The sequence below is a fragment of the Mustela nivalis genome, assembly GCF_964662115.1.
Source record: "Mustela nivalis genome assembly, chromosome: 18".
NCBI classification, from domain to species: Eukaryota; Metazoa; Chordata; class Mammalia; order Carnivora; family Mustelidae; genus Mustela; species Mustela nivalis.
The window spans coordinates 41044949-41060485 of record NC_139037.1 but is presented as its reverse complement, the minus strand read 5'-3'; the positions used below and the strand labels follow the sequence as shown (position 1 = coordinate 41060485).

At 36.3% G+C, this 15537-nt stretch overlaps 1 protein-coding gene across 3 annotated transcripts in view; it reads right to left on the bottom strand.

Annotated features, from left to right (window-relative positions):
• The window catches only part of LSM14A (LSM14A mRNA processing body assembly factor), a 30248-nt gene extending 19126 nt beyond the window's left edge, over positions 1-11122 (bottom strand). For 2 of the 3 annotated variants that reach the window (XM_082708646.1, XM_082708647.1), the window contains exons 1-2: positions 10958-11122; positions 6864-6993 (exon numbers count right to left, since the gene is read on the bottom strand). In XM_082708646.1, coding sequence (XP_082564772.1) covers positions 6864-6930 — 67 coding nt within the window. In that variant the 5' untranslated portion in view covers positions 6931-6993; positions 10958-11122. The remainder of the gene's footprint in view (positions 1-6863; positions 6994-10957) is intronic. The other variant, XM_082708648.1, reaches the window with a different exon arrangement.
• Between the last annotated feature and the right edge of the window lie 4415 nt (positions 11123-15537).

The following is a 15537-nucleotide window of genomic DNA, read 5'->3' as shown; positions in this document are numbered from 1 at the left end:
GGTTGTTATCACATCCATGTTCCTTACTCTAATTTGCCTCCTGGTTTATCTCACATTGTTTTTTTATTTTGTTTTTTAAAGATTATTTATTTGAGACAGAGAATGAGCAGAGAGGGGAGACGCAGAGGAAGTGGGAAAGAGAATCTTAAGCAGACTCCATGCTAAGCATGGTTGGGCTTGATCTCATGAACCTGAGATCACGACCTGAGCCAAAACCAGAAAGTCAGACAATTAACTGACTGAGCCACTCAGGCACCCCTCAAGTTGTTTTTTATATATGGTGTAAGGCTTGGGCCAAGGTTATTTTTTTCCAAATACATACTGGTTAAGGAGATTTTCCCCTCTCCATTGAACTGCACTAACATCTCTATTTTAAATTACTATTTAAGTAGGTCTATTTTTGTACTCTCTATTCTTTATTCCTGGTGTATCTGTCTATCCTTGTATCATTAAGTCACTGTTCTGATTCCTCTTAACTTTACAGTAAACCTTGAAACCACATACAAACTTCAAACTTTATTTTAAAAGTAGGTTCCACACCCTGCATGGAGCCCAGCACAGGGCTTGAACTCATGACCCTGAAAGTAAGACCTAAGCTAAGATCAAATAGTGGACCATTAACTCTCTGAGCCATCCTGATGCCCCCTTTCTTCAAGACTGTTTTGGCTATTTTAGGTTTTGTATTTCCATATAAATATTAGAATCAGTATGTCAATTTTCTTTCTTCTTTATCTTTCTTTCTCAGAGAGAGCACAAGTGGGGGGGCTGCAGAGGGAGAGAGAATCCCAAGCAGGCTCCATGTCTAGTGCAGAGCCCAACATGGGGCTCGATCTCATGACCCTGAGATCATGACCCGAGGCGAAAATCTGTGGAGTCAGATGCCCAACCGACTGAGCCACCCAGGCACCCCTATCAATTTCTATTTTAGAAAGTCTACTTGGATTGTGTTCGCTCTATAAATCAATTTTGGGAAAAATATTACCTTAAAAATAATACTGAATTTTCCAACTCATGAGCGTGGATTAAGTCTCCATTTACTTAGAACTTTAATTTCTCTCATCAATATTCTGTGGTTTTCATTACAGAGCAGTTTTCTCAACTTCAGTACTACTCACATTTTGTGAGGAGATGTCCTATGCATTGTAAGATGTTAGGAAGCATCCCTGGCCTCTACCCTCTACATACTAGTAGTATTCCCCCAGTGGTGACAACCAAAAATGTCTTCATATGTTACCAAATGTCCCCTGCAGCAAGAAGGTAAAATTAACCCTCCTCCACTAAGAACCACTGTTGTAGATGTTTTCAAATATCTTCCGTTGTATTATTTCCTGGGTATTTGATTTTACTGTGCTAACTGCAAGCTGTGATGCATTTTGCATTTCATTTCTTAACAATCTGTTCTAGATCACATGTCAATAAACTTCAACTACAAGTGACAGGACGATAAATATTTAGGGTCTTCAGGACATATGGCCTCCGTTATAACTACTTATATTCCGCCTGTGTAGTATAAAAGCAGCCATAACCAACATATAATAAATGGGTGTGCCTGTAGTCCAATAAAACTTTATAAAAACAGGAGGCTGACTGGATACAGACCAGTTTGGCAACCCATCTGTTCTAGAATAAAAAATATAATTCATTTTGTATTCTCTTACTATGCTAAATTCACTTATTCATTCCAATGGTCTGAATATTCTTTTGCATTTTCTACATACACAATCATGTCACCTTCAAAGAGAGACATTTTTAGTTCTTGCTTTTCAATCTCTGTATCTTTTTACCTTGTCTGTATGTATGTAAACTTTTCATTTCATTGACCAAATTTAGGAAATTCCCTCCCATTCCTCAGTTGTTGATAAATTAGGTGCTGAATTTTATCAAATGCCTATTCTTTATCTCTTGGGATTATAGTTTTTCTCCTTTACTCTGTTCATATGGTCAATTACTAATGATTTTCAAATGTTAAAATGTTGTTCCATTTCTGAGATAACTTTGTCATTATGTACTATTCTTTTTTTTTTTTAAAGATTTTATTTATTTATTTGACAGAGAGAGATCACAAGTAGGCAGAGAGGCAGGCAGAGAGAGAGAGGAGGAAGCAGGCTCCCTGCTGAGCAGAGAGCCTGATGCGGGACTCGATCCCAGGACCCTGAGATCATGACCTGAGCCGAAGGCAGCGGCTTAACCCACTGAGCCACCTAGGCGCCCTGTACTATTCTTTTTATGAATTGCTGGCTTTCACTGCTAATACTGTGTTAAGGGTTTTTAAATACATGTCCACAGTATGGGCTGTAATTTTCTTTTCTCCTAATGATCTCATTAAGATTTTGGTACCTTAGTTAGCTGCTGGGATACAGTTTATTTTTTTTTAAATTTTTATCTTTAATATTTTTAAGATTTTATTTGTCAGAGAGAGAGAGAGAGAGAGAGACAGAGAGCGAGCACAGGCAGACAGAGTGGTAGAGGGAGAAGCAGGTTCCCTACAGAACAAGGAGCCCGATGTGGGACTCGATCCCAGGACGCTGGGATCATGACCTGAGCTGAAGGCAGTCGTTTAATGAACTGAGTCACCCAGGCGTCCCTATCTTTAATTTTTATTTAAAAAGATTTTTATTTTTTTAATTTTTATTTAAAAAGATTAAAAAAAAAAAAAGATTTTATTTATTTATTTGACAGAGAGAAAGATCACAAATAGGGAGAGGCAGGCAGAGAGAGGAGGAAGCAGGCTCCCCGCTGAGCAGAGAGCCCAATGCAGGGCTTGATCCCAGGACCCTGGGATCATGACCTTAGCCAAAGGCAGAGGCCTAACCCACTGATCCACCCAGGTGCCCCCAGACTGATTTTTGACAGAGAGAGATATAGCAGGAGAGGGAACACAAGCAGGAGTGGGAGAGGGAGAAGGAGGCTTCCTGCTGACTAGGGAGGCCTGAATAGACAGAAAAATGGGTACATTTCATCCAGGGAGCCCGATGAAATGTGCCCATTTGCCTGTCTATTTAGCCAATAGTACTCTGTCTTGTCCACAGGGTATTATGAGACTTAGCATGCCATGGCTGTTTTACTGTTTCCTTTATTGTGAGGTCATTAGTTTTTCCTAAGGTTCCATAAGTCAAAGTCAATAAAGACCTAATCTTTGCACTTAAGAATTATTTTAGCATCAGCTTTAAAAAAATAATGTTTTAATCCTGTCTGGTGTATCATTCTTTTCAATGTATGAGAGTATCTATTTCTTCATTATCTTGCAAAAATAATATATATATATATATACATACATACACACACACACTCAGACTTTTGGGCTTTTGCCAAACTGACAATTCCTCAGAAATGGTGCCTCAGTACAGATTTACTTTGTATATCTCTTATAAGCAAAACTTAAGCATTTTTCCACATTTGGGGACCATCTGTATTCCTTTATTTCTGAAAAAGACAAAGTTAGTTAGTTCCTAATAACTGCCTCTTTTTCTGTTGGGCTGTAGGTCCCTACAGATGTTACAGATATTAATCCTTCATTATATAAATTGCAAAAAACTTATAAAAAAGACTGTAACATATAAAAATTAAAGTGGAAAAAAATTTTCCCAAATAGCAAGTGTTTCCCTGATTTAAACTTCCTTTTTAAGTCAGAATGATGTACTGTATTCTTACAATAAAGTAAGCTAGAGAAAAGGAAATGTTATTAAGGAAATCATTTGGGGGAGTGTGGCGGAGTTAATCGTCTAAGTCTTGGTTTTGGCTCAGGTCATGACCTCAGGGCCATGAGATTGAGGCCAGTGTCTGCTCAAGATTCTTCCGCCCTTTCCTTTCCCCTGCTCACACATGCGCGCTCTCTCTCTCTCAAATATCTTAAAAAAAAAAAAAAAAAAAATCACATGGTAGAAAAAGACATTTATTAATGTATTTATTGGAAAAAACCCATGTGAAGGTTGACCTGTGCAGTTCGGATACATTTTTGTTCAAGGGTCAACTGCACCAGCGATCGAAAACAAGAGGCTTAGACTAAAATCTGGCTTAATCTGTGCTAACGCAAACCATATCTGAGTTAACTCCTTTTCTAAAAATCACCTACCACCCTAATCAATGCAAGAATTTTCCTCCTTCTCCTCATTTTAGCAACTTCTAAATATTATATATAGCTCTTCAGTCATTCCACAAATTATCCTACCAATATGGAAATCAACAAACAAAAAATAATCATCTACTGCAAAAATTACTCAACTGATATAGAAAATACAAATAAAACCCTCTACCTTTGTGATACCCAAAGAAGAGTAAACTAGCAACTCGCAATAATATTAAAATTAGATAAAGCATTTATAAGAAATAGATATTGATTAGAAAAGCAGGCTCTGAGGAATGGTAGAAACATTATTTACTATGTAACACTATGTGCTAGACCCTATTCAAATGCTTTACACATATTAAGTCATGCAAACTTCACAGTAATGTACGAGGTAGGTGCAGGAATAATCTCAATGTTAGCCAACTACTCAATTTACTGAAAGGAATCTCAAAAGGATAATTTAAAACTGCCCCTTATTTAAATCCTCAGAATAGGATTCTAACAGTTATAGCTAGCAGGATAAATCTGGATTTACCTCCTTCATATATCATTACATTAGGAGACACTTAATTAGGTAATTGTGGGAATTCCAAACTTTATGACTTGATGATTAAAATGCTGACCATGAGAGGTCTCCATTATAAAGGCACAATGTTGTCCCCTCTGTAATTAATTAACTGTGGGATGATACTTTAAGGCCATTTTAATATTCTGTCCAATACTGTTCACCCAATGATTTTAGCAACCACTGATAATCCTTACTAATTAATACTCTGGATGTTACAAAAATGGTGATTTTCTATATCTACCATTCCTTCTCTTTATTAGCTGGGATTTTTCTGTTAAAAAAGAGTATTGTTTGGGCACCTGTCAGAAAAACATGTGCTCTTGATATTGGGGTCCTGAGTTTGAGTCTCACGCTGGATGCAGAGATTACTTAGATAAATAAACATATAAAAAAAGAAAAAGAGCACTGTTTCCCTTCTTTTTTCAAGGGGCCCATGTTCCTTCTAGTGGGGAATGGTATTTAGAAACCAAAGAACTGGGTCTACACATATTCTTTGCTACAGGGTATCATTGCTTCTAGGTCCTTTCTATGAACAGAGTCAGGAAATAACTAGTTTTTAAAAAACAAGTTCACATTCATGCTTCCAATTTACATTCAACATCACAGGGTTGTTCCTTACCCCTATGTTTCTTTCTCTCTTCTCCATGGAAAAAACAGCATTTCCCAGCAACATCACTATATTATTTGCCCTATTCTATATACATACAAAACAGTTTCAAAATTAACACCAATACCACTACTAATTATAAGCCCTAAGTCAAGGGTTTTTTACAGTTCTATTTGTTCTTATACCCCTATTAAGAGTGTAAAAGTTGGGGCGCCTGGGTGGCTCAGTGGGTTAAGCCTCTGCCTTCGGCTCAGGTCATGATCTCAGGGTCCTGGGATCGAGCCCCGCATCGGGCTCTCTGCTCAGCAGGGAGCCTGCTTCCTCCTCTCTCTCTGCCTACATGTAATCTGTCTGTCAAATAAACAAACAAAATCTTAAAAAAAAAAAAAAAGTGTAAAAGTTATTTTAATTCCTCTTTTTTTCTGTGTGGTTATACTATCAATTTGATATAAACTTAGCACCAGTTATTTCTGTTTGTATCCATTCAATTTTAGGATTTATTTTTTTCCCATCCTTTTTGATTTTATGAGTAAGGAAAACATTTAGATACTTGAAAAGTCACAACCACATAAAAATAAGTATATATATAAAAGGAATTAATTTGGGGTGCCTGGGTGGCTCAATTGGTTAAACAACTGCCTTCAGCTCAGGTCATGATCCTGGAGTCCCAGGATCGAGTCTTGCATTGGGCTCCAGGCTCAGTGGGGAGTCTGCTTCTCCCTCTAACCCTCTCCCCTCTCATACTCTCTCTCTTTCTCAAATAAATAAATAAAATCTTAAAAAAAAAAAAAAAAAAGAATTAATTTTAATAAAATTTGTTGAAACCGGATTTGTGATGCAGAGAAACAAGGTAAACTGATAAATTGTTATTTCAATTGAATTAAAAAAGATAAAGGGCTAGAATTTGAGATTTTAAAGCGTACTCTTCAGTATGAAAATTTCAGTAAAGGTATACTGCAGAGCTAAAATGCATAGCTATGAAAACAACACAACACCGAGCTGATCTGATTATATCTAGCTTTCTCCTTATAGTGTTAATGTTTCTAAAACACTGTTAAATGAAGCATCATGCCCCCAAACATGTTATATATGATTATCTTTTCACATTCTACCTAATATAAATATCCCTTAATGGCATTATTTTTCTTTAATATTAGCATTATCTCCAATCCTCTTTTTGAAAACCCATCCTATTGGGGAAAAACGCTTATTTTAGGATTTTTTTTAGATTATTTTATTTTTTTAAGTAATCTCTACACCCAATGTGGGGTTTGAACTCATGACCCAGAGATTAAGAGTTATATGCTCTCCCAACTGAGTCAGCCATGTACCGCAGAAAATAAATGCTTATTTTAAATGGATAAATCTTATGTAAATTTAAAATAAAACTCAATGATATTTGGCAACTGAAGAGATCTAGATTTTTAAAAAAATGTGACTAAAGAAAAATGTGACTATTCTGAGAGAAGATTTTGTAGAACTACCCTTTACTGAAGACATTGAATAAAGCCTTTAAATTAATGTTACACAAAAGGAACACCAAACATGTCTGTAAATTTATGGTAAAGACAGGTAAATTTTAAAAAAGGAAGAGAAAAGAAAAAGAAAAAAGCATAACATACCAACACCGACAGCACCAAACTGCTGCCCGACTAATGAACTTGGACTGAACTGACTGTATGTTGACATCCTGCCAAAAGGTCCATAGGAACCCACTGACTGGAATGAAGAAGTAGATGAGCCTAGTGAAGACTGAAGAAAGATCATGGGTTATTTTTCCAGGCTCTACACAACATTTATATAATGAAAAAATTAGAATATTTGCATTTTTAAAGAAAACCTTAAATTATAACTACTAGATACAAAAGCAATTATAATAACCTACAACATACATTTACTATCAAAACAGTTTAACAACCTCCTGATTTCAATATTTGTATATACATGCTAATTATACTTGATGTGACTTATAAATGCATTTTTCTACAGTTAAGTAGAGTTAAGACCTTTATAGCAGGCTTAGGAAAGATTACTTGCAAAGATTACTTACAAAGAAAAGTTACTTGAATAAATAAAGTAACTTTGTTTGAAGAAAAAATATGGGGAAAAATTACATTTGGTTATGCTGAGTTTTAGGTCTGGTGCTGACAAAAACAAGGTATCTCACTTGTGATTTCAATCATCTGAGGTGTGCTATTAAATTTACAGGAAAGAGATGCAAAAACAAACTACCCCACATAAGACCATTTACATTTTTATTTTTCATCTATTTATTTTTTTAACTAGGCTCCATGTTCAGCATGAACTCATAACCTGAAATCAAGGCCTGAGCCGAGATCAAGAGTCAGATGCTAAACCAACTGAGCCCCAAGACCATTTACATCTTTAAATATATGTATCATTAAATTAAAGAACATTTTATAGGGGCACCTGGGTGGCTCAGTGGTAAAGCGTCTGCCTTTGGCTCAGGCCCTGATCCTAGGGTCCTGGGACTGAGCCTTGCATCAGGCTCCCTGCTCAGCGGGAAGCCTGCTTCTCCCTCTCCCACTCCCTCTGCTTGTGTTCCCTCTCTTGCTGTGTCTCTCTCTGTCAAATAAATAAAATTTAAGAAGTCTTCAAAAAAAGAACACTTTAGGGGCACCTGGGTGGCTCAGTGGTTAAGCCTCTGCCTTCAGCTCAGGTCATGATCTCAGGGTCCTGGGATGGAACCGTGCATCAGGCTCTCTGCTCAGCAGGGAGCCTGCTTACCCCACTGTCTCTCTGCCTGCCTCTCTGCCTACTTGTGATCTCTGTCTGTCAAATAAATAAAAAATCTTTAAAAAAATAAAAAAAGAACATTTTACAAAAATTTTAACTTACTAAACCTAAAATTATAGAACATAAATATGCATACTATATATTCATTTATCTTAATATAAAATATCTCATAATACAAATATGAAGTGTACTACTGACCAAGGATATAAGCTCACTGATGGTAGGACCCTGTGTGTACATGGCAGGTGTTCAATAAATACTACTGGTTGTATGAATCAAAAGGTCGAAAGTCAAAATTTATGGTGACTAGAAGTTATTCAACACCAGTCTGACTTATGTTTTCTTGGTTCTTCTGATTCCATAAAGCTGATAACTTAAATAACAATTTCCCAGGAGAATTATCAGAAGATTTATATAAGACATTCAGCTAACACTACTCCTTGGTATAGGCTATCTCTATTAAAATGTGTTTCTTCTCCCTCCCTTTAAGAAAATTCACATTTTCTCAGGACTCATTCAGACTTACTTCCTTAAAAGTTAAGTCTTAACATGGAATGAGGGGAAAGAAGAGGAGAGAATTTCTCCAGTTTATGTTCTAAGAATAAATCTAATCATTTCTTACTAAAAACCTTATATTCAAGAAAGTTATTAAATAAATGTCAAAAGGCACTTTCCTTTTTTCCTCATTTTTAAAAAAGATTTTATTTTTAGGGCATCTGGGTGGCTCAGCTGGTTAAGCGTTGGTCTTCAGCTCAGGTCATGATCCTAGAGTCCTACGATCGAGTCCTGTAGAGGGCTCCCTGCTCAGGAGGGAGTCTGCTTCTCCCTCTCCCACTGCCTCTACTCCCCACTTGTGCTCATGTTTTCTTAAATAAATAAAATCTTAAAAAAAAATTATTTTAAAGTAATTTCTATACCCAACATGGGCTCAAACCTGTAACTCTGAAATCAATAGTTGCACACCCCACTAATTGAGCCAGTCAGGCACCCCTCTTTTTTTTTCCATTTTAATTTTATATACCCCTATTTATTTCTTTAGAAGAGTTCATTAGGTATTTAATTTTTTTTTTAATTTTTTTTTTTTTTAGTTCATAAGGTATTTTAACATTGGAAGACAAATCTTTTTTTTTTTTAAATGATTTAAAAAAAAAAAAAAGATTTTATTTATTTATTTGACAGAGAGAGATCACAAGTAGGCAGAGAGGCAGGCAGAGAGAGAGAGGAGGAAGCAGGCTCCCCACTGAGCAGAGAGCCCGATGCGGGACTCAATCCCAGGACCCTGAGATCATGACCTGAGCCGAAGGCAGTGGCTTAACCCACTGAGCCACCCAGGCGCCCTGGAAGACAAATCTTATGCAAGATAATATATACTCTAAGAATCTGTTTTGTGGAAAACTAAGATTTTATCACAGCGTAAAATAGGGAAAGTTACTTTTAAAAAATCTGAAAGTATTACATTACTTTAAAGAAAAAAAAATCAGTAAGCGTATTTTGGTGCAAATAACCAAAGACTGACAAGAAAATGGGTTGAGAAGAAAACAGATCCAAGAAGAAAATCATGGGGGCCATATGTTTTTAATCAGCCATGCCCTAAAATGCATACACTCCTATGTCAATCTGCTTCCTCTGTTGTTGTAACTAAAATTCAGGCAGTTTCTATATATTTCCAATTATCATGTAAACAAGCACTGTAATGAATACCCTCCTTGGTTCATAATTTATAATCTTTTAGGAATCATGTATTTGTTTTTAATAAAATATAAATTTTTAATTTCTTTTACTAAGAATACTTAGGGTCTTTTTTCTTTTTTAAATTTTTTTTTAAAGATTTTATTTATTTGATAGAGAATACAATTAGGCAGAGAGGCAGGCAGAGAGAGAGGGGGAAGCAGGCTCCCTGCTTAGCAGAGAGCTCAATGTAGGGCTCGATCCCAGGACGCTGGGATCATGACCTGAGCCGAAGGCAGAGGCTTTAACCCACGGAGTTACCCAGGCACCCCTGGGTCTTCTTTTTTCATACCTTATTATAAATATATTTTTTAAAGATTTTATAAGAGAGAGAGCACAGGAAGAAATCAGCAGGCAGAACAGGCAGAGAGAGAAGCAGGCTTCCTGCTGAGCAAGGAGCCCGATGTGGGACTGGATCCCAGGACGCTGGGATCATGACCTAAGCCGAAGGCAGATGCTCAAAAGACTGAGCCACCCAGGGGTCCCTTTTTATACCTTATTTAGAGAACAGAGCAACATACCTGTGTATGTTAAAATCCTTTTATGTTTGTGTTATCTTATTATACAACATTGCATGCATATTATATGTTGTGTGTGTATGAATATGATACCAATATGATTTATTCCTTTTTTTCACTGAACCTAATAATCTTACCTAAGAATGGCCATTACCACCCTGGTTTGTAGTATGAACCAAATATGGATAATAGTGTAAGTGACATGGATCCTATATTCCATAGCCAGACTTTCTGGCTGTGTCCAAATTATGGCTCTACTTTAATTTACTCGCTTGTAAAAATGAGAATTATATAGCTATATTATAATTATAGTATCAAGCTCAGAGAGTATTGTAAGGATCGACTTATTCTATCTGCAGTAGTTTGAATAGTGCTGGTCATTCAGTTAGACCTCAATAAATGTAAGCTATTTTAATTTGCTAAAATTAGAAAATATTTTATAGTAAAATAAAACAACAAACCTCTGCTATTTCTTACTTTATTGAGTCCCAACTTATGATCTAAAGAAAAAAACCTAGATGAAGACATTATCTGGGTATTTCAGGTATCTAGGTAACCAGGAAATGATAAGCAAACGAACATTCAACTGAGGGAGAGAAAGAAAAAAAAACAAACACCCCACCCCAAACCCAAAATGCAAGAGAGAGAAAAGCCAAGACTAGCTACATACTTCAAGTTTTCTTGCACTCCACAACAAATTTACTATCAGTTACCTGAACGATAGCTGGGTCCTGAGGCAAAGAACACTGTGGTTTTGGTGGCTCACAAACAGTGAGGTCTTTAATATCACTCCCACGGAATATGATGTATTCAAAGACTTCATCTCGAGGTGGTATGGGACGATCTGTTGGTCTGTCTTCTGTACCAAAGGACCGAACTGTTGAGAAAACAGAGGATTAGAGATGTATGTTTACTCATCATATTCAGGTGGTGATTCTTAGAAATGCACTCTTCCAAATACAAATAAACAGCAGTTCTTAAATGTCATCTGTAAGAAAATATTCAAATATTCATTAGTCTGTAGCTAAAGAAATTTTGTTTAAAAAAAAAAAGGAAAATAGAGGGTTTCTGCCTAGAGCTAAATATACTCAATTTAAAAAACAATCTGTATTATGAGGTCATGTTCTTCCTATATTTTAATTTATTTATATCTTTGGTGGTTGTGGTGAGAGGAGGTGTTATAAATGTCCTCTTTCATTGTGCCTTATTTTTAGTATAATTCAGCAAAATAAAAAATTGGCAAACCTATGTGAGATTTCTTGTTGGGGGGTGGAATGGCCAAATGAATATTTCCCCATCCACAAAATACCAAAGTTTGGGAAACTAAGCTTTTGGGTTAAGAGAAGACAATGAAGGGAACATCTATCTCAGGGAGTAGTAGGTCCTCTAGAAGCTGAGCCATGCAGCTGTCAGGTATTCAACCCAGGGGACAGCTTGAAATGCCCTAGTTACCTAAAATATCTATCTCATAATTAAATCTGATTATTTCAACACTTAAGATAGCATTACTCAAAGTTAAACCGCAGACCACCTACACCAGGATAAGCTGGCTAAAAAGGTTTCTGGGATCCTATTCAAATCCACTGAATCAGACTTTCTGAGAAGAGGGTCCAGATACCTGGATTTTAAACCAATTCTTCACAAGTTTCTTATGAACATTAAAGTTTCAGGCTCACTGTCTTAGATTTCTGAAAATGTCTGCATCCATACAGAAGTTTCAAATAAGAAAGTTTGAATGATCATGTATTATCCATTTAAGAGTGTCCCAGAGGGAGTAAACCCCTTAAGAATGTGTAATGTTTTGAATGTACGTTTTTTCCCACACTTGATTTGGGGTTAGATTAAATATATGTTATCATTTCATTTTAAATAATGCCTCCCTCCTTTATGCTACAAAGTCCATTACTTATGATACTTTATCTTTTGCTTGATGCCACTGTTCTGGGAGTTCTTTAATCTGATAAAGCAAAGGGTAAATCTCTATAGCTTTATAGTGCACTAAATCTTTTTTCTGGAAATACAGTGAAACTTTTTGATCAAATTTAGGTCCTCATGTCAGGAAATTTCTGTTGTATCTTTAATATATTTTCTCTTATTCTCTTGTCTAAATCTGCATAACATTGTATTCAGCCATTTTATTGCTGTACTTTTTCTTTACATTTTACTTGCTTTTCCTCAAAATTGTTCCCTATTAATGACTTGGTTTTTCTGCTTTAACTGTTGTACTAATATAGTTACTCTGTTGTTATATTTGTCTTGTCTGTTCTCTTTCCTTAGTTCTGTATGCTACCTTTTCTTTTCAATGTCATTTTGATCATAAGATTTTTATTTTTCTCAAGAAGGTAGAGAGTTCTTTTTGAAATTTTCTTCCATTTCCTGTGATAAATATTAATCTTGAATGGTTTTTTTGTCTGTATAGTGAATACATGGGTATAGTTTGAATGGTTTAAAAAAAATTTTTTTTTTAAGATTTTATTTATTTATTTGACAGAGAGAAATCACAAGTAGATGGGAGAGGCAGGCAGAGAGAGAGAGAGGGAAGCAGGCTCCCCACTGAGCAGAGAGCCCGACGTGGGACTCGATCCCAGGACCCCGAGATCATGACCTGAGCCGAAGGCAGCGGCTTAACCCACTGAGCCACACAGGCGCCCCTGAATGGTTTTTTTAGGCCTTGGAAAACCTAATGGAGCTTGTCGGTGGTTTTTGTACAGCAAGGACTTATGTGGTATCAAATAAAAGATAAAAGATGATGTGGGTAGGGTAAATCAGTAAGAGGTGTTATTTGGAACCTGTTTTGGACAGTTTACCATTTGCCTTTTATCCCAAAGTTGTTATAACCTGCTGTGATACAACACTTCAAGAGAAAATGCAGTTATAAAAATGGTTCAGAATTAAACTTTTAACTCATTCAAAAAAAAGAAAGATGAATACATCCGCAACAATGTGGATGGAACTAGAGGGTATTATGCTAAGTGAAGTGAGTCAATCAGAGAAAGAAAATTATATGATTTTTACTCATGTGGAATTTAAGAAACAAAACAGAGGAACATAGGGGAAGGGAGGGAAAAATAAAGTAAGATGACATCAGAAAGGGAGACAAACCATAAGAGAGACTCTTACCATAAAAGACTCTTCTTAACTCTAGGGAACAAACAGGGCTGCTGGAGGGGAGGTGGCTGGAGGGATGACGTAACTGGGTGATGGGCATTTAAGAAGGGCACTTAACATAATGAACACTGGTGTTATATGCACTGATGAATCACTAAACTCTGTCTATGAAACTAATAATAAACTATATGTTAATTAGCTGAATTTAAATAAATAAGAGATAAAGAATTCATTTAAACACACAAATATGTATGACAATTTACTATGGTCTTAGAACAGAATGTAAGCTTAATAGTTCTGAAAAAAGCTACTAAATTACATACTGACAAAAGTCAGGATGGTTTACCACATAGTATTTTATTATTATTTTTTAAGATTTTATTTATTTATTTGACAGAGATCACAAGTAGGCAGAGAAGCAGGCAGAGAGAAAGGAAGGGAAGCAGGCTCCCCACTGAGAACAGAGCCTGATGTGGGGCTTGATCCCATGACCCCGGGAGACGCTTTAACCCACTGAGCCACCCAGGTGCCCCACCACATAGTATTCTAACAAATACTGGAAGATGAAGATGAGTGGAAATAGAGGAAAACACTAAGGGAAATACATAAATTGAAAATCTCATCTGTTATAGCATAGAATCACTTGATTAAATTTTTTGGGAAGTTGGTAAATTAGTATGTATAGGCTTTAAATTTGGTTATTTGAGGACCTAAAGGTAACCAACATTAGAGTTTAAAACTAAGGACATAGAGGCCTCCGGGTGGCTCAGTGGGTTAAGCCTTTGCCTTCAGCTCAGGTCATGATCCCAGGGTCCTGGGATCGAGTCCCACATCCGGCTCAGCAGGGAGCCTGCTTCCCCGCTCTCTGCCTGCCTCTCTGCTACTTGTGATCTCTGTCTGTCAAATAAATAAATAAAATCTTAAAACAAAACAAAATTAAGGACATATTTTCCAAAATGTGGTGTGAAGAAAACTTGTATCATACAATAAAAGGATAATGAAAAAGTATGAAAACAGAGACCATGGAGAATGAACTATATACACCAAGAGTAGGAGAACCATACTCTAAAAATAATACTAGTTTGATCACATTTAATATTTCCAATAGATAAGTCTTATACCATTATAAAGAAAAAATTAACAGAGATCAGAAAGGCACACATGGCTGAAGATAATACAAATGACCTGGGCTTGAGAGTGCAAAGAAAGGCATGATAAGCACAGAAAAGGTAGAAAATCACTACTATTGTTCAGCTACAACACATTTCAACACATGAATTAGTTTATATGCAAATGTTAAGTGAAGGAATTATCAATATAGTGAGAAATCACACTGGTTCATCCCCAATTTCTTTTGTTATTTAATTTTTGCACTTGGAGGTAACAGAAGCTAAACACAGCAAACCACGGAAACCTAGTATATGATTCCCACTCACACCAAGTTTTCCCTTGGCTCGACTGGCTACATAATTAGTCTTAAAAGTACTTGTTGCATGGTTCTCCCTGATCTTGATGCACTCTTTCCTTGTTTCCAGCAAAAAGCCTCAAGTCTTATATCTTCTTCAATTTTTCTTTGAAGCTGACTTTATTAGGCATAACTCACTACCAGGATTTTTGTTAATGCTATCATTTTAATTAAAAATTGTGGTAAGAGGGTGCCTGGGTGGCTCAGTGGGTTAGGCCACTTCCTTTGGCTCGGGTCATGATCTCAGGGTCCTGGGATCGAGTCCCGCATCAGGCTCTCTGCTCAGCAGGGAGCCTGCTTCCTCCTCTCTCTCTCTCTGCCTGCCTCTTTGCCTACTTGTGATCTCTCTCTGTCAAATAAATAAATAAAATCTTTAAAAAAAATATTGTGGTAAGAACATGTAAGATTAACCCTCCTGAATTTCTTTTAAGCAGTATAGTACAGTATTTGTATAGCAAAATGTGTAGAAATCTAGAACTTTATCATCTTGCTTAACTGAGACTTTAAACGCGCAGAACTATGACTGTTCATTTTCCCTACCCCTAGGCTCTGGAAACCACCATTCTATATTATTTGTCCTTCTGAGATGTTTGGAAGTTACCAGGCAAGTAACGGCGTAGAGGAACTTAAAGAAAGGGGCCAGTCTTAAAGAGACTCAAATTCACCAAAAGAATATGATTTATTGGATGCAATTAAAAAAAAAATTTAGAATTCTACAAC